Here is a 19,284-nt window from a genome sequence, read left to right as displayed (position 1 = left end):
CCCTAAAAATCAGTTTCCACACCTAAAATGCACACCCCTATTTTGGATTGGGTAATTTTCATTGAAAGGGTGCATGATGTACATGAGTAAAGATGGTATTGTTCTTTTAGATAATCTATTTGCTACTTACCAAATTCACTGTTAAGCGTATGGTCTCTAGGAAGGATAGATTGTGAATTCCGAATATTTCCTCCACCCACAAACCAGTTCACATTGGGGTTCCAGTGGTTCCTGAAGCCACACAGATGATTTTCTTCAAAGTCACAGTCTGCAATGCAGACAGCACCATAAGGGTCTAGTAAAATCTTAGTTCACATATGGTCATTACAGAAGCTGCAAGAAAGGCCATGGCTAAGAGTTCACCTTATTGGCTCAGTAGAGTCAATATACCAGAACCTCCAATCTAAAAATAAAAGTTACAGAGCTATCCATGCTGGTAACAAACAAAAGCAAGCACAGAATTTCACACTTCTAGAGTCACCAGTCTTTAATGTCTGCTATAAACTTATCGTTTCACATAGTGTTCAGTTGTACTAGTCTTTGTGCCATGTGTTAATAGATCTTACTGAATGCTGGAGCACATCACTAATTAGAAAAATTCAGAAGCCAAAATAATGACTCAACATAGTACAATATGAACCTGGTCTATCAAACCAGTACTGTCCCTGGTGATTTTCTGTGGGAGCCTGAGACAGGACTCTACACAATGGACTGTGTTGCAGTGAACTGCAATGAGGAGGCAGCTAAGAACCAGTGTCAGAAAACCAAGGCCTGGAGCTGGATAGCTGAGCTTTGCAGCTGGAATTGTTTTAACAGGCTTGGGCAACTGACATTTTACAATGGAAATAACTCAGACTGCTGTGTTCTGATTGCAAGGCCAAACATCTGTAATGATTACTGTTTAATTCCTTTGTGCTTAAAGACAGAAGATTAAAGTACACACAATTATTCAACTGTGCAAGTCTTGTGATGTCAGTTATAGAAATATAATAAAATCCTAGACTAAAAGATATTATTTCACATTAAGTATTAGTTATAGGCTCTGGAATGCAAAATATTGATCGTCCACTATCAGATTCACCTAAAGTCTTGATTACCACAATTCATTAACCTTGATAGAGATTTTTAGGACAAGCCATGGGCAATGAAGGGATTTAATCCCCTTTTTATATGTTAATACCAATCCAAATTTAACTGTGGAGCCAATGGGATACCTCCAGAAAGAAAAATGAATAGAGAGAGAGTAAAACAAGGGGCTTTATGTCTACTATTTACAGCAGTCTAACTTTGGGAGAGTACTGCAGTAGGTCCTGTTATAGGAACAAGTAGTCCAGAAATAAAAAGCATAAATAGAAATGAGGTTCTCTTCCTTATATAGCACACATACATAGTATAAAACACACAGCTGTTCATATAAAAATTCACATAAGCTCAGCTGGAAAATTATGAAATTTTCCCCTGAATGTAATAGACTATTTTCTCTTTAATAAAAGTTTTTTATTTCCCACACACAGACATGTACCAGTAGGTCTAATTTTTAATACAGAAATATTTGTTTTCATTAGTGTACATCACAGGGAGACAAGTACTACTTACCAATACAGTATCCAGGAGTTATTTTAATTTCAAAAATTGCTATACTGGCAAACTTATCTTGTCCCAATATACCTTCCAGTACAATCTGCACAATATAAATAAAAAACACATTTTGGGTGCTAATATTTCTGTTACTTACTTAAACATCTAAACTGTAAAATGGATACAGAGTAGCCAAAGGAATATAGGGGGTCTCATTTTGTGTATAAATCACCAGAGTTGTAGCTTTAAATTTTGGCACCCAGGGCAGCATGGGGGTAGTGCTCACCTCCTCAGGAAGACTGCTGCTGTCTCAGAACAAGCTCCTCCAACATGGGCTGTGGTAGTGGTGAAGACCCCCTGGGCACCGCCATTCTGGTGTTGCCTTCAAATTTGTACCCAGGGCTGGTTTCCTGGTCACCCCACTCCCTCCAATTACACTACTGATAAGCACCAGTATTTTGCTTTTTGGCAGTTTGGCAGAGAATCCAAGAACTAAATGGACATAGAGACTAAATTATTTTTCCCCTCCAACCCAGTGCTAAAACATATCTTCAGGAAGTGAGGAGCGGCCTGTTGTATTTTCCCTCCATTCTCTACCTGTTTGGTGGATAAAGGATTTCAGACCCCTCTGTTGTTGATTTGACACTTTGAAACAAATCCTTTTTCTCACAGCTTCAAACCATGTGCACAGGCATCCTACTCCCACTCCCAGCTGAGCACTCAAGCATAAGATGCAACTGTAATGCAGCAGCCAGTGATCCTAAGATGTGGATCTGAAAAAAGCCTTTTTGAGCAGGATGGGAACAAGTGTATGCTGGCAAAAAGAGCATTGTGGGTTGTGCATGCTATACCTGCTGTATCAGTGTTGCAAGTGCCCATAGGAACCATAGATTCATAGATGTTAGGGTCGGAAGGGACCTCAATAGATCATCAAGTCCGACCCCCTGCATAAGCAGGAAAGAGTGCTGGGTCTAGATGACCCCAGCTAGATACTCGTCTAACCTCCTCTTGAAGACCCCCAGGGTAGGGGAGAGCACCACCTCCCTTGGGAGCCCGTACCAGACCTTGGCCACTCGAACTGTGAAGAAGTTCTTCCTTATGTCCAGTCTAAATCTGCTCTCTACTAGCTTGTGACCATTGTTTCTTGTAACCCCCGGGGGCGCCTTGGTGAATAAATCCTCACCAATTCCCTTCTGTGCCCCCGTGATGAACTTATAGGCAGCTACAAGGTCGCCTCTCAACCTTCTCTTGCGGAGGCTGAAAAGGTCCAGTTTCTCTAGTCTCTCCTCGTAGGGCTTGGTCTGCAGGCCCTTGACCATACGAGTTGCCCTTCGCTGTACCCTCTCCAGGTTATCCGCATCCTTCTTGAAGTGTGGCGCCCAGAATTGCACGCAGTACTCCAACTGCGGTCTGACCAACGCCCTATAGAGGGGAAGTATCACCTCCCTGGACCTATTTGTCATGCATCTGCTGATGCACGATAAAGTGCCATTGGCTTTTCTGATGGCTTCGTCACACTGCCGGCTCATGTTCACCTTGGAGTCCACTAGGACTCCAAGATCCCTTTCCACCTCTGTGCCACCCAGCAGGTCATTCCCTAGGCTGTAGGTGTGCTGGACATTTTTCCTCCCTAGGTGCAGCACTTTGCATTTCTCCTTGTTGAACTGCATCCTGTTGTTTTCTGCCCACTTGTCCAGCCTATCCAGGTCTGCTTGCAGCTGTTCCCTGCCCTCCGGTGTGTCCACTTCTCCCCATAGCTTTGTGTCATCTGCAAACTTGGACAGAGTACATTTCACTCCCACGTCCAAGTCGCTGATGAAGACATTAAAGAGTATCGGTCCAAGGACCGAACCCTGCGGGACCCCACTGCCCACACCCTTCCAGGTCGAGACCGACCCATCTACCACGACTCTTTGGGTGCGACCCTCTAGCCAATTCGCCCCCACCGGACTGTGCAGTCATCCACATCACAGCCTCTTAACTTGTTCACCAGTATGGGGTGGGATACCGTATGGGTATCCATGTTTTTCACATTCCTCCCAAAGGCACTAGGACAAATTAATCCCTTATGTAACTTTGGTGACTTTAACAGCATTACACCAGAGATTAATTTAGCCTACCTTTTTATACAGGCACAAAATCTGCTCCCAGTGGTGACATGTAGGGGGTGCACAGGGGTGCATATGCACCCCCTGAGAGCACTGGTGAACCCCTGACAGGCCATGCTCCCTGCTTAGACGATGGGCGGGGGGGGAGGGGGCAGGTGGGACCACTGGTGCCCACCCTGCGAGCACCAGCCAGGGAATGGGAGCACCAGATGAAGTGCCGCAGCCACTTTTAGGTCAGCGCAATCGGCCATGAGGGGACACCCCGCCCCCCAGTCACTGACTGATCACTGCGGCAGGGGGCATGTGTGCCCCCTAACTAATGTGGCACCAGTTGCCCATGTCTGCTCCCATTTAAATCATTGGAAAAGGTTCTCAATTACTCTCATAGGGCACATCTATATGTGCACTTTAATGCACATTAGCCTATTTTAATGTGCAGTAAAGCATCACAAATAGTGCTCATTAGCTAATGCACATTAAAATAGGCTAATGCACATTTTTCTGTTAGAGAGCACCAATACATGAGCGCTAAGGCTGCTCCAATGTGCTGGAATTCCAGTGTGTCGGAGCAGACTCTATTAATTGAGTCTGCTGGAGCACGGTAATTGCCATGCTACAGCAGCATCCTGCATCTCATGTATCAGTTTCCCACAATTAAAAATGGTGGCAGGGCTGCTTGAACTAAAATTCATTGAACGAGCTGTAGTTTAAGCGCCCCTGCTGCCATTTTTAAGTGAAGGGATGCTGAAACAGGAGATGTGGCAGCAGTTTAATTAGAGCAGCTCTCGGAGCCAACCTAATTAAAGTGCCACCCCCCAACCCTCACCCTCAGAGCACATGTAAAAGTGCCCTCACAAAAGAGGTACTATATTTAGTGCACATTACATAAAGCACATTAACGAATGTGTAGACGCGCCCATAGGGGGTGGATTAGAAATAGCATTATGCAGGTACCATAGCAGCACACCGGCAAGGCACCTCCTACTCCTCTCAGCTCCTACATGTGTGGTGTGTGTTTGCCTGTATGCATGCAGCTTGGAGACTTTGAGGGAAATGGCCATCATTATCCTTCTATCCAGTGTGTTGCAGTATCCTTGAGTCATAAGACAAAGATAACACCCTAAGTAAACATGTATAGTAGTGACTGGCGCCATTCAAGACAATGATTCAGATATTCCTAAATTTTCTAAGCCCATTTCTCAGAATAGAACCAGAATCTAGCAATGGTTCTAACAGAGTCATTCAGTGAGGGGGTATGGTCACAGGTACCTGCTGAAAAAAGGGTCTGAGTTAAAGGCAGCTAGTTAGCAAATGCAGGAGGTAGTAATATGTTGGAAGCAATATTACCATGAGACCAAAAGGTAGAAAAACTAACTACCACAGACTGTATAAAAAAGAGCCTGGGTATAAAATACTACTCTGTCATCTTCCCTATTCTCAAAGGAGTAGAGGGGGAGAAGCACTCAGTGCAAAAACAGTGGGCACGATTCCAAAAGGAGAGGCTGTGTGTCCTGGTGGGCAGTGAAACCAATAAAAAACTTAATGTATCTGTAAAATAAGTTCTGTTGGGGTAAGTAGTTACAGATTTGGGAACACAGCCTATTCATCTGGCTTAGGTAATACTTGACTGAAACAGGGGCGACATTAATAATTTCATCTTAGGAAAAGATTTAATAGATTGATTTGGGCTGGTGACAATGGGATTCAGTTTTAAAATCCCTAGAAATTTTGGAACAAGCAGTTAACATTCCAGCTGGGATGGATTAATCCTTTCATCCTTAGGTAACTTAAATAGAGTAGCATGCATTCTATTGGGATCTTCTGAATGCTCTCTAAAAAAGCAGATGTTGTTTGCACCAAAGCACATTTTGTGGTAATGCAGAGACTGACTTATGTGTGAGCTATTTTGTGCCCAGATCCATATGTGCAATTAACATGATATCAAGCACAAATCTGATATTAGCATGTATCTTTGGCATCCCCTAGTTTGATTTTTGAGATTAGCTGAAGTACTGTTCCCAACAGTTTTTATGTGTTAGCAACTGTGCATTACCCTGCAATCCTTGGGTGCACCTAAATCTCATTTAAGTCAGTAAGGGTGCATCTACATGTGTGCTTTACTGCGGAGCTGTGGAGCTGACTAATTAGTTGTGGAGTAAAGTGTCACTGTCTACACATGTGCTAGGGCTCAGTAAATCAATTAACTCTACTGTAAAATAGTACTGTTCAAGACAAGTACTATCCTACAGCAGAGTAGTTATGTGTGCCAAAATGTATATGTACACAGAGACTAGGGCTGGCTGGGGCACAAGGGTGCTGTAGTGTGGGGGCTGCCTGCTGGCTAATCCTACACTATAGCACCCTCATGCCTCAGCCAGCCCCTCTGCAGCATGTTGGCCCAGGTCGGAATAGCCTCAGGCTGGCAAGCTGACCTCCCCCCAGGCCACCTGCCAGCTCAATGTGCTGTGGTCTCAGGCACACATGTAAACACTGCACCCAGGAGAAATAAACTCCAGTGTGAATGGCACCAGAGTTTATTGCCATGTGCTAACTGCACATGTAGATGCACCCTGAATGTTTTACATGTTGCAGAGGAAAGGGTTAAATCAGTCTGGGTTTCACTGGAAAAGCTTTCCTTGCAAATTCAGTTTTCTTTGTTCTCACTGCGGTTGGATTTTCCTAGTTAAAGCAACAATGAAAGCCAAAAATAATGCCCAGCAAGACAGAGTGTTTAAAAACAAACAGTAGTACATCACAGCATGTGCACAATAAATTCAGGACTATCTTCTAAAATTGTGCTTACTTTGTATTTCTTTGTACGGTTTGTTAAATCTAAACTGGCTATAAGCCAGCTATCTGAAGGTTCCTTGGCTGACCACAGCAAACGATCAAAGCTTTCTCCTTCTTGCCTGACATAAAGATTCAGCCTGGTAGGATCAGATAAAGACTCTAAACTTGTTGCAATCTGATAGATGAGTCTGATGCAGCTCCACTCTTCAGTCTGCAGTTCAGGACTGAGGAGTACTGCTCTCTCTCCTTGGGAGGAAGTATCCACAGAAATGTAATGACCTATGGACACAGAAAAAAATATACAAGATGACAAATGTCAGATACTTTAATGTTTGCATCCCTCATTAAAAACATTAATTTAGGGAAGAAATTCTGTATAGCACTTAGATCAGGATCGTGAAAGCCAACACATCTACATTATGTTTCCAGCTTTTCTGGCTTCCTTTTAGAATGTTTTCTTAAAATAAAAATGCATTTAAATGGCATGTTTTATAAAATATATGTACTTCTAGTTTGGCAAGAGAAAACTTATAAGAAATTATTTAATTTTCAAGAATGTTCTTGAAAACACTTACAAATATTTATGAATGCCCTGATTCAGCAAAGTGTCAAAGCATGTACTTAAATGTGTGAGTAGTCCCAATGGGACTATGTTCTGACTAAACTTAACCACCTATGAGGTGTTTTTAGAATTGGCTCTAAAACACTAAACTTTTTATAAAACAAACAAACAAAACATAACCAGGACAAAGATACACAGGTCTCCATGTGAAGACTTGAATGTTTCAAAACCATACAACAAAAGGAAAAGAGGATGAATCACATGCAGAAGAGGGAGAGACAGAGAGAAAGAAAATATACCACTATCCTACAGGTATTACTATAGCAAATCCCAGTCTGAAACCAAAAGTAGGAGCACAGAAGAATCAAGGATGGGAAAGGGAGAGAGACAGTAGTGAGTGAAACAGAAAAAAAGATTAAGTACACTTCAAGGAAAAGGCAAAGCTCTACACCCCATTTCTAACATATTACCTACACAGAATGAGTAGATATTATAAGACCTAGGACCCATTCCTGTGGCCAGCATGATCCTATTTTCCATTCTAGCAAATCACCTACATATCTTGTAAAATTTTGAAAAACTACTATTGAAGCACATAAGGGATAAATCCTGGTCACAGCAAGTAATACAAGGACTGGAAGCAAAGGGTGTGCCTTGCGCCATGGCTGGGAGGTACCAAAAGTCGTCTCAGTAATATAGGAAGTGGATCTTTAGCACAGCATCTCCTACCCTGTTACTCCCCACTAACAGGTGTTTAGTTAATGGTTTCACATGGAGTTCAGTGCTCAGTTGGTTCTACAAGGTATATAAAGATATGTTTAACTTTAAACACACAAGCAGATGCACTGAAGTTAAGCACATATTTTACTCACTGATCTGGGGCTTCGGTGACACCAGCCCCTCTCCTAATTGCTGACTGAGCAATACCAGGGAAATAACGCTGGGACCCTTAGATACCCAACTAAAGGGTTTAGTCCCCTTGTATACTTTTCATAGTCTTCTCACATTCATAATGTTTGTCCTCTGAGCAGTGATTAACCTTCTCTCTGGTTAGTTTGGTGCCACCCTGCCCTGCCTTCTGTATAACAAAATACAGAGCCAGAGTCATTATCCCTGTTCTTGTACTGCAGTGGGGATGGTACCTGATCTTTGCTGGAGATCTAAAAGCTGTTTCCCAAACTTTTTGTTGCTTGCTTGCCTCCGCATTGCTCCTCCAACACGTTCTTTTGCTCAGTTGTATGTATTCTGCTCATATTTCCGAAACAGAATCTATTAGAGCCTCTTTCCCTTTTTGGGAATGGAATCATTTTTATATCTTGCCATGACACCTCCTTTTAAGAAAGAACCCTACTGTATATGATTTTCTTCTCTAGGTCTCAGAGCATATCCCATATTAAATATTAATTATGACAAGTGTCTTGCTACTTAGAAATATATACAAGAAAAGCAGATTAAGGCCTGGTATTTAAAAATGCATGTCCAGTGTGCCAGCTGAATATGTGGGTGTGCATAAAATATACAGTACAATATGCAAGTCAGGTGGTTTGTGAGGTTTGGCATTCACAATATGTGTGTGACACATTCAATTCCTGTGTGTTCAGGTTCCAAATGTTAGTAAAACATTTGGAACCTGAACACACAGGAATTGAATGATACACATTCAATATATGTGATGTATATTCAATATACACATAGATAAACATTATGAGATGTATATCTACGTGGTCTTTAAAAGGAAGAGTCACTATTGTATTTCTATTTATAATTACCAATATAACCCTAAAAATATTGTCTTCCTAACTCTATTAGGTTTCTCCTTAATCTAAATCATCCCTTTAGAGATATTTTAGCTCCTAACATAAGTAATTAATTAGATCCATTTCTGTGTGTTAAATCTGAGTTATTTTAATCAGACTTTTTGATTCATATAAAATTAGTAGGGATGCAGCAACAGAGATTTTTTGGGCTGATACCGATGGCCAATTTTTAACAAGCCATATCAGCTGGTACCAATCTGATTGCTGATATGCAGCTGGGCAGCTTAGAGAGCAGCTTCCAGTTGGTAAGTCTGTTGTGGGGGAAGGAAGGAGTGGGGGAGAGAAGGGCATGGGGAGGCAGATCAAGGCCCCCACAGTGAAGGAGGGAGTGGGGCTAGGGTAGGGGCAGGCACTGCACAGGTGGGACAGGGTGCAGGATGGAGTCACAAGTGGCTCATCTGGGGTACCACCACCACCCACCCTGAGCACAACCCTGGCTCAGCCCCCCCAAATGGGAAGAGCCCAGTACCATCCCCAGCTCCAGCCCGCAGCGGCAGGCCACCCTTGCCCTGTGTGCAGATCTGTGGGCACATGCCCCTCATGCCCTCCCAGGGTGCATGCAGCAGCAGGAGCTACCACTCCTCCCCACACCCCTCCAGATGAGCTGCTCGTGGTTCTATCCTGCACCCCAACCTGGCTATGCAGTGCCTGCCCTGACCCAGCCCCACTCCCTCCCTCATCATGGGGGCCTCAATCTGACCCCCTGCACCCACATGCCCCTTTCCTCACAATAGACTTACCAGCCAGACCTGGCTTCTCTCTACACTGCTGGGCTCTGCTCCTGGCTACCTGGGTGCTGTGCTACAGCTGCATGCATGCACATGGCATTTATTGGCCACATTATCAGCCACATCAGCCAAAAAAAGCCAATTGCCGATACTACCAATTTTCCTTATATCGGTGCTGATCCGATATGGGACCAGTGTATCGATGCACCTCTAAAAATTAGTCACCAGTAAATGAAATTACAGGGAAAAAATAGTGCAGAGAAGTATTATTGCATTTTCACCTGGTTTGAAAATGACAAGAACATTTAATTCTATGTATCATGGCTTGCCTGGACAAAAAGCTGCTCTTACACAAGCAAAAAGAACTCTTTGATCTCAGATATCTATCAATGTAGCTCTACATATTTTAACTGAGTGGCTCCTAACGTAAACATATGAAATGGACACCAGCCAAACTCCATGTTTAGAAAACATGTGGTGTTTGAAAAATGCTAAACAGAGTCAAATGTAACATTTCTAGGGTTTGTTTTCTTTTTATCAATATCCATCTCAGACAGAGAATCTGGTTTTCAAGATGGTCCTACTTTTTCCACTTTTAAGACATGGATACAAAGCATATAATTCAGAGCCCATGCATAGCAATTGCAGTTTAGTTGCAGTTTAGTTTCAGTCCTATTTTTGTTTAAAATATATCTTTTAAAAAAAACATAGAAATACAACCCCCTTACAGTTACAAACCATAATGTTCATCATTTTTTGTTTTTTCAAAAATAGATTAGTATAAAAACAGAGAAAATTATATTTAAATAGAGACCTCAAATTACCAACTGCATGGCTCAAATGTTTTTCTAACATGAAGAATGAATCATAAGTAGACTAAAGCTCTTCTCCCAAAAAAGATTTTGTTTTTAATATCCTTTCTTATCTCCACTCTGGATGATTATGTCACCATTTTGATTCCACACCCTGAATATATTATTCATACATTCTCAATTGACCTAGTCTCCACTAAAATGAAAAAATATAATCTGATCAAAGCAAAAGTATAAAATCTATATCTTGAGTCAGGCCTTGCTGAGATTAATCTGACCAGTGTATTTTGTACACTAAAGCTTGCCGTGAGGCTACAAGGCTCAGCAAAAAATAGAGTGCTCTTGCCAGTATCAGCAAACGATTTCAGCAAAGCCTTACCTTCCAGCATCTAAGTGGTTCCACTGAATTAAATGGGGCCGCTGATGGGCTCTGAGTGAAGTGCTTTTTCAAAAAAAACAAGTTTTGCTGATTGGGGATCAGTGATCAGTATTTTGCAGGATCAAGTCTAGAAAAACACAATGTTAAATCTCTTACAAATGAATGCAAAACATTTAGCCAAAGGCACTGAGTTGTGACTGGTCCCAGAGCAATTATGAGGGGGAAGTTAAAGGGTTTTAACCAAGAAAGGTTTCCCAGAGCAGAGATGTGCAATGTTCCACACACACATGCATGAGTGGTGCCTCCTCCACCCAGCAAGAAAGAACAATTTTGCCTCCAGAAATTCAATACTGTTTGGGAATTCTTTAAGAGTAAAAAACATGTGATGTTTAATACCCTGCTGAGTGCTTCCTACGCTCATTCACACACACACGCACACACACACGAAGTATCGTAGCCTGAGCTGGGTAGATCTCTTATTAAGGGCTTAGGGACGAGATTCATGTGAATGGTGAATGGCAAATCTCAGTTTATTTTCCAGCATATTATGTATAAAAATATTCCTCATGTTTCCCTGCCCTTTAACAACACGGAGCATTTCATTTACTACTGATCAATCACACAGAATTATCAAAAAGAGCTACACTATAATGTACCAATTGGCACAGACAGAAGTGACAGTTTTAAAGTGATCTGGCCACTGAAAGCACTCTACAGCCTTGACTTAGCACACATGCATGGCTGCAGAGTGCTTTAAAAATGGCCAATCACATAATACCTGTAATACCTGGTTAGAACAGGTATTAAATTAAATTAAGGTGCTCAAAAGCAGAGCACCTTAGGGAACTTGTGTTCCCTCCAGGATTGGGATGCTGCTGGCTGCTTAATGGCAAGAGATGGGGGGAGCGAGGGGGAATGCAGCCCCCTCATGCCCCCTCCTAGCTGAGGTATTGGGGGAAGCTGGGTCAGGCCCCCAAGCTTGAGGGGGCTCCATTCCCGGCCCCTCCGCCGCAGCCCTGGCCATTCAGCTGCTGGGAGCAGCAGAAATGCCAGCTACTGAATGGCCAGAGCTGAGGGGGAGGGGCAGGGAATAGAGCCCCTTGCCTCAGGGGCTTGACCTGGCTCCCTCCAGTGCCCCAGCTGGGGTAGCTGGGGTGGGGGGACACAAGGCAAGGGGACCCCATTCCCTGACCATTCACCCTCAGCTCTGGCCATTCAACAGCTGGCAACTCCATGCAGGCTGCTCTCAGCTGCTGAATGGCCAAGGCTGAGAAAGAGGGGAAGGAATGGAGCCCCCTCACCTCAGGGGCCCAACACAGTTCCCCCAAATACCTCTGCTGGGGTAGCGGGCCCCATTTCCCACCCCCCACAGCTCTGGCCATTCAGCAGCTGGGAACTCCCTTGCTGACAGACCTAGAGCTGGAGGGGGTGGGGGAAGGCAGTTTGGCAGCCTCCTGCTGGCCTGGGCTGGTGTAGGCCATCTCCAGCACACCCTGCACAACCCAACTGCTGAACTTCTGTTGGTTTCACTCTAACACATGGCACTTTATGTAAAGCACCATGAGTTAAAGCAGGGCCCTAACATACATCTGTGCTGTATATGCCCCAAACAGCTGCATAACCTAGCACACATCAGAGAGCAGTGATTCAGACAGTAGCAATTTCTCCCCTCTTCATTCCTTACTCTGTGTAGTGAGTAAAGTACTGCACCCTTTTCATAAAGCTGCTTATTTCTCACTCTGGCCCTGGCTAGTTACTTTCTCTTGTGGCTGGACTACACTTTAAGCATGGAAATATGCTCATCTTCATCCTCTATGCATTCAACCAAGAAGGGTGGCAATCCATTTTTGAGGTTTTAAAACCCAATCCTGCAAACCCAACTGACCTAAATGGGACAACTAACATGACTACAAACACAAGATGAGACCATTGAGTTCTCCCAAGTGTGTAGGTCTCTAATCGTGCTACTCTACCAACCAGTTTCTTAAAGGAAGTCATTAGATTTAAACTGATTGGGCCATATCTCTGCCAGTTATTCACAAAAATGTTATGCTTGTAGATCACATTATTTTATTTTTATTTAGTCCATTTTATAGTGTTACAAAGCCAATCTATTAAAATCCAAAGGGAATCAATCTACTAGCAAGCAGTGATTATATCAGCACTCTTCTGACGCAGCTAATCATATTTGTTCCTCAAAGCAATAAGTAAATAATGCTGACTGCTCATCCTATAAGTAAAGGATGAAAGGCAGGATGACATATAGCAAGACTAATAAAGCAAACAAAATACCATTATTAAAAATTTATGGAAAGAGGAAGAACAAAATTACCAGCTAATTTCTCCTGATGTATTTAGTCTGCAAACATTTGGAACTGTAACCACAGACATGCCTCACCCTTCATAGGGTTTGTTTGGTGCAGCTGTTGCCTCAATCCAACAGCTGTACAGTTGAAGAAGCAAAAGGAAAAATACTTATATCAGCAAGTTCCAGAAGAAACATTAGTAAGAAAATATGAAGCGGAAAAAAATTGGGAATGAAAATTAGATTAGACACTGATTTATATCCCTAAATCCACAGATCCACAAGAAATGTTTTGAATTGGCAAAGAAAGGTTGTTAGTCATGTTAGACTGAAGTCTGTCAGGTAGATATGCACCTGACATAAATCACATGATTTTTACCTTCTACATAAAAATTCAGAAAAACATCAATGTTTCTATGATCTCCTGATACCACCTTTGGAATCTCAGTATTTAGTTTTAATGTCTTTATGCAATTTATTGTGCCATTCTATTGCTATGAGTAATAGAATACACCATTTTTCTCTGACACAGAACATATACTAAGCCTTACCCTCTCTGCAGCAACAGATTGTTGTTGGCGAGCAGATACTATTGCCAAAGCCATGTAGATATCATTTTGCCCAATGCAGCTTATGCTGGAAAGACAATATTTTGATCTGGATTAAATTTAGGTTAAAGATCAGGTTTAATCTGACAATGATAAAAGCTTGTCAGATGTTCTCATAAGAGTTTAGCTGAAGACAGTGGAAGTCTCAGGATACTATATCCGAGGGTGTAAATTCAAGACCGGACATTTGGTTTAGCCTTTTCTCAACAGAACACTGCTGAGCAAAAACTTTTGTGGAAACTGGCTGTTTTCCTCAAAAACTTTCAAACTTTTATCAAAACCCTGAGACCTCAAAAAAATAAAATCACTTGTCTGAAGATTAATTTGCTGTTCACTTTTTCAATGAAAGTTGAAATCTTCTAAATTATAAAAAATCCTGATTTTTCTAACCAGCTTCAGCTATTTTTAGATACTTTGCACTTGTTATTTTGAAAAAAGTGTATCAGCAGTCCTGCATGTACCTGTAGACTCCACTAGTTAAAACAACATATCCAAAAAGAACAAGAATATTAGTGCCCACACTATCAGGATGTAACTTGCTCTTCACATTGTACAAATCCATGAAGGAAAGAGACAGGAAAAGAATCACTAAGCATACCCAGAGGCAAACTTCAGTAAACTTTTTCACGTGGACACCAACTTGCATGCCAAGATTGAAGAATCAAATTTAAATCATGACTATAGTAAACCTCAAGGGCATATCTAAGGGACCGGGAAATCACACTGCCCACCAAAGGAGATCTTTTCCCTAGGGATCAAAATATCTGTTCTAAAATACTTTAATATTACTGGCTTAGGATAAGAGAGGAACTTTTGTGGTTGGCCCTCAACACAAGTTTCTCCTGTAGACAGAAATATGAGCTAAAGTATGACAGATAAAATTGAGGACTGGCCTGCACGGCCATGCTGAGGCATTAGGAGAAATTGCCAACTCACCCCTGCTGCAGGAAGACTGCATACTCCACAGGGATTCTAAACCTCCCCTGTATAAATGAGTGGTGAAAAGGTGGAAATGGATGAGAAACAAACAATGCTTTGACCCCCCTACCCCAAACTAGGCCATGGAGCAGAAATGGATGTAAGGGGAGCCATCATTAGCTTCTGCTCAGGGGTTGTTGTTCCCTGGAAGGGGAAAACAAGGAAAGAGTCTTTTACTCTACAGTTAGCAATTCCTTCCCTGGGCTGACACTAGCTTCTACCAGTCTCTACAGAGTTGTGTCTAAAGGCAAACTCTTGCCCTAAATTATGCAAGTAAAGGCTAAGTTCCATACAGTCTAAACATGAAAAAGTAAGATGACTACAGCAAAATGATTTGCAGTGTTTCTTATTCCTGTTAAATTGCAGCTAATAGTATTTGAGTTTATGTTGTTATATTTGTACCGTAAGAAGTAGTGTATTTACTCAAATCCAAGACAAGTTTTTTTCCCCCTCCAATCAGCATGGGGGAAAAGGCATGTCTTAGATTCAAGTACAGGCTTGGGGCAGGCAGTGGCTTAGCTCTGGCTTTGGCCCCAGAGCTCAGGACTGAAGCTAGAGTTTGGTGAGGGAGGGACAACACAGCTAGACGAAGTGAAGAGGAAACCAAGAGGTGTGGGGCAGAACTTGCAGCCTGCCCCCACCTCTTGCCCACTGTTCCTATGCCTGACCTCAACCTCCTGCTCCCCTCCCTGCAGCTGCTCCCTCCCCCTTACCTTCTGCTCAACTCCAGCACCTCTGGCCACAACCCAGGCAGGAACTGCCACCACTTCTCCCTGGCCAGGCTGGGCTAAGACCAAGCTGGGGCTGTGCTGCTGCTGACTGCCCAGTAGGAGCAGAGCTGCAGCAAAAAGTAAGGAGTGGGCAGGGAGTTGGGGAGGGACAGGAACAAGGTGGTCAAGGGGTAAGAATGCAGGCTACGGGGAGGCAAGGGGTGAGAGAGGCAGGGGGCAGGCAAAGGGGAGCAGGCACAGGTATGAAGGGGCACACGGCAGGGGGCATATGGCAGAAGGCAGGGAGTAGGGGTGGTAGGTAAGGAGGGGATAGGCACAGGCATGGAGGGACAAGGGGCAGAGGCTCAAGGGGCAGGAGTCTGGCCCCTCACCTTCCCCCCCCCTTCCCCGCCCCCATCACTGATTTCCCTGCCACAGAAGTGGAGGGGACAAACTTAAGAAGACCTTCCACTAATTAGATTCTATACACCAAAAATGATAACAAATTTATAATTTTCTATGTTTAGAGTCTAATTATTGGAGGGAGCCATCTTAAATTCAAAGTTATCTCGAATTAGGGTAAATATCGTACTTGACATGCAATACGGCCAAATTAGCTTTGTGGAAGGAACCTCAACCTTTTTTTGTCTTTCTTGTATCTTTGCTGTCTATCCTCAAAAGTGACATTTTGGGTGTGGCTTTGTGAAGATCCTTGTTTATTGACTTCACTGACTAAAAGCCAGTGCCCAGTATTTGGACAGAAGCTTATAGTTAGGGACCTATCTAAATTGCAGTTTTGTGGATTTTGCAACAACTGCAAAAAACATCATTGTCCATGATCACTGCAATTGCCAGGAAATCTAGCATTGGCTGACATTTCCTGCAAAATCAACCCCAAAACCCCCCAAAATGGTTGTGAGGTAGACTGAGTGAAGGCACCCTCTGCCAGTCAGAGGCAAGGGGTGGGGCTACTGCATGCCGTGAGTGGCCTGTGAAAACCCCGTTGTCTCACTGAAACTTAGGTGGGTCCCTACTTATAGTGTCTACCTCTCAGTCTGACATGCAAGTAGGTCATCCAAGTTCCTTCCCACACTGCTAAATCGTGGTCCCCTCTACAATGCAGTGGAACAGAGAGTGATAGTTTAAAGCCGCTCTCTGAGGTGATGTCTCTCTATTGCTACTAACAAAAAAATGAATTTACTTTTTGTGTATAGTCACAAGGCATTCTTGAAAGCACTGCTATCAGCATAGATCCTAAGTTACTGCACTTCTGATTCTCTTCAAAAGTGCCCCATGGAGGCCTGAGGCCTACAGCTGTCTCTTTTTCTCAGGGTCGAATTCCACAATTTTCTCTCCCCAGATTAGGGCACTAGGCTGCAGACTCATGTAATTCTCTGGGAAGCCTCAGCATAGCATTTAAAAGTCGTGTTTTCTCAGGGACAATGATGCAACCATTCAATGACCAGCCAGTTTTCATCAGGTAAACAAGGCTCATCTACACATGCAGTTAATTCAACTGAATAAACTCTGGCACAGTTCACACTAGGGTTTATTGCTCCCAGGTGCCTCATTTACACATGCACCTGGACCCATAACAAGTTGAGCTGGTTCAGAGCAGTCCCAGCTGGCAGGGGGGGCAAGGGGGTCAACCTGTCAGCCAGGGGCTGCTCCAGCCTAGCTGGCAGGCAGTTCCTGCTCTGAAGTGCCCTCCTGCCCCAGCCAGCCCTGTCAGTATCTACATGTGTGTTGCAGTGCAGTAAATAATGCAGCCACAGGATATTACTTGTGTTTATAAGTACTAAACTATGGCAGTGTTAATTAGTTCACTGCGGCCTAATAGGGCCACATGTGTAAATGCTGAGACTTTACTGCAGAGCTAATTAGGCAACTCCTCAGTAAATGTCTTGTGTAGGTATGCCCACAGTGTCTGTTTCAAATGGAGCATTTCAGTGAAAATACATCTTTCAACAATAAACAGCTTCCATGTATGCCTTGCATAGCTGCTAGTTATGCATCTTCCATATGAAGATCCTGACATATCTAAAGTAATTCAGATTCTCCTCCATAACCTCTTTTGTTAGTTGCAGGCTCAAGCCTGTCAGTTCTCTCTCCCCATACCAAAGGTATTGTTGTATACAGTTTCAAATACTTTGTTTGCTAAGGCCTTTGAATCAGCTCTGATCAGTCCATGGGGCTTCTCATTACAGAGGAATTCAAGGCTAGGGACAGAAGTTACACATAAACCAATTTAAGTGATCAGAGACTAGTTTAAACCTGTAACAGAACAGACGTTCAGTACACATAAACCAGTTCAGAAATGGCTGAAACTGGTTTAAGATAAACCTGTAGTATCAGACTTAACTGATTTAGGTCAAACCGGTTTATGAAACTTCTGTCCCAGCCCCCTTCCTGGTTCAAGTTAAATGCTTTACAGCCCTGAGCTGAGCTGTGCTGTCTCCCCCAGAGAGCAGGATTGGCTCCACAGGCAACTCATTGTGGGGCATGGGGGGGCACATGCCCCCCTGAGATTAGCCACCACTCCCCCCCCTCCCACCACCGGCGTCTGTGGGCAGTCCCCATTCACTGCTCACCACCCACCCTCCCCTTGCTGCCACCACTGGCATCTGTGGGAGGTCCCCATTCACCCCACACACACTCCCTTCCGCCAAGACTGCCACTGGCATCTGCAGGCAGTCCTTGGTCACCACTTGCTGCCGACACTGCCACCTACAAATGGTGCCCCCCCAATCTCAGGAGGCACCAGTAATTCATGATTGCCCCTGTCCCTCTGCTCCCGAGCCAGAGCATTGAGGGCTGGCTGACAAGGTGGTGGGGTTGGGAAACCCAGCTGGGGACTACAGTCAGGTCTGCTGGAGCGGGAGACAGCTCCTGCCAGACTTTTCCGGGCTGGAGCAGAGGGGGCAGGGGCATGGGCAGGCAGGCTCAGGTGAAGGGGACAGAGGGGGGTTTAAAACCCCTCTCCCACTGGCACGGGACCCCAGTCTGGTAGGGAGCTGGCTGGCCTTCATATCTCTGACAAAGACTGAAGCAAGCAGTTGATAAGGGGAAAGGGAGGGCTGTAATTCCCCTCAACTCTCCCAGTCCATGGGGGAGGGGGAAGAGGCTGGGGAACCAGGGCTGGAGGGACTGGTCCCCTACCACCTGTGAGCAAAGGACCAAGCCCTCCTGGACCAGACTGAGGTGGGAGGTGTTGGCAAAGCCTGGCACAATCATCACATGTATATGCTGGAGATGGAGCTAAGGGAACAGGAGAGGGACCCAGAATGCTTGGGCTGGTGTGAGCAAACAAAGCAAAGAACTATATTTGCATTATAAAGCAGAACCTGTAAAAGGTGGGAGACTGGAATACTGAAGCAGAGACAAAAGATACTGAATGCATGAGAGTCCTGCCAAAGGTACTATAGGTGACAAGCCTCCTAATGTCAAAGTTCTTTGGGTAAATGTGATATCTTTTATTAGACCAACTAAATAGTTGGAAAAATTATTCTTTTCAGGTACAAACACCCTTCTTCAGAGTGTTTGTGCAACCAACAACTACTATTGTCAAGGGGGTGAAGGCTGTAAAAGTGCACCTGTAAAAACCCAGGTAGAGATGAGGCCATGGGCAACTGGTGCCTCCTGATCCTGGAGGGACACCAGCAACTGATCACTGACCGGGGGGAAGGGGTGTCCACTTCCGGCGACAAACCAGAAGTGACGCTGGCACTTCTCTCGGTGCCCCCACATTCTCGGGGGGGGGCACTGGCTGTCGCCCCTCACTCCCCAGCCGGAAAGGGCCAGTATCGGGGGGGGACATGCCCCCCCTGTGCCCCATCTATGCATCAACTGTGGGTGAGGCCCATGGGATCTCCCAACACCTAAGACCACCTGCTGATTCCCCAAGGACTT

General features: G+C 44.1%; 1 protein-coding gene across 6 annotated transcripts in view; it reads right to left on the bottom strand.

Annotated features, from left to right (window-relative positions):
* Positions 1-19,284, bottom strand: part of MAMDC2 (MAM domain containing 2) — a 130,180-nt gene that overhangs the window by 51,072 nt on the left and 59,824 nt on the right. For 3 of the 6 annotated variants that reach the window (XM_059724782.1, XM_059724781.1, XM_019478068.2), the window contains 4 exons: positions 10,775-10,901; positions 6,490-6,755; positions 1,597-1,681; positions 131-268 (listed from right to left, as the gene is read on the bottom strand). In XM_059724782.1, coding sequence (XP_059580765.1) covers positions 131-268; positions 1,597-1,681; positions 6,490-6,755; positions 10,775-10,784 — 499 coding nt within the window. In that variant the 5' untranslated portion in view covers positions 10,785-10,901. The remainder of the gene's footprint in view (positions 1-130; positions 269-1,596; positions 1,682-6,489; positions 6,756-10,774; positions 10,902-19,284) is intronic. The other 3 variants (XM_019478069.2, XM_014608620.3, XM_059724783.1) reach the window with 1 other exon arrangement.

This window comes from Alligator mississippiensis, chromosome 3, assembly GCF_030867095.1.
Source record: "Alligator mississippiensis isolate rAllMis1 chromosome 3, rAllMis1, whole genome shotgun sequence".
Lineage (NCBI taxonomy): Eukaryota > Metazoa > Chordata > Crocodylia > Alligatoridae > Alligator > Alligator mississippiensis.
Note: the sequence above shows the minus strand (reverse complement) of the source record. Positions and strands in the feature narration are given on the sequence as shown.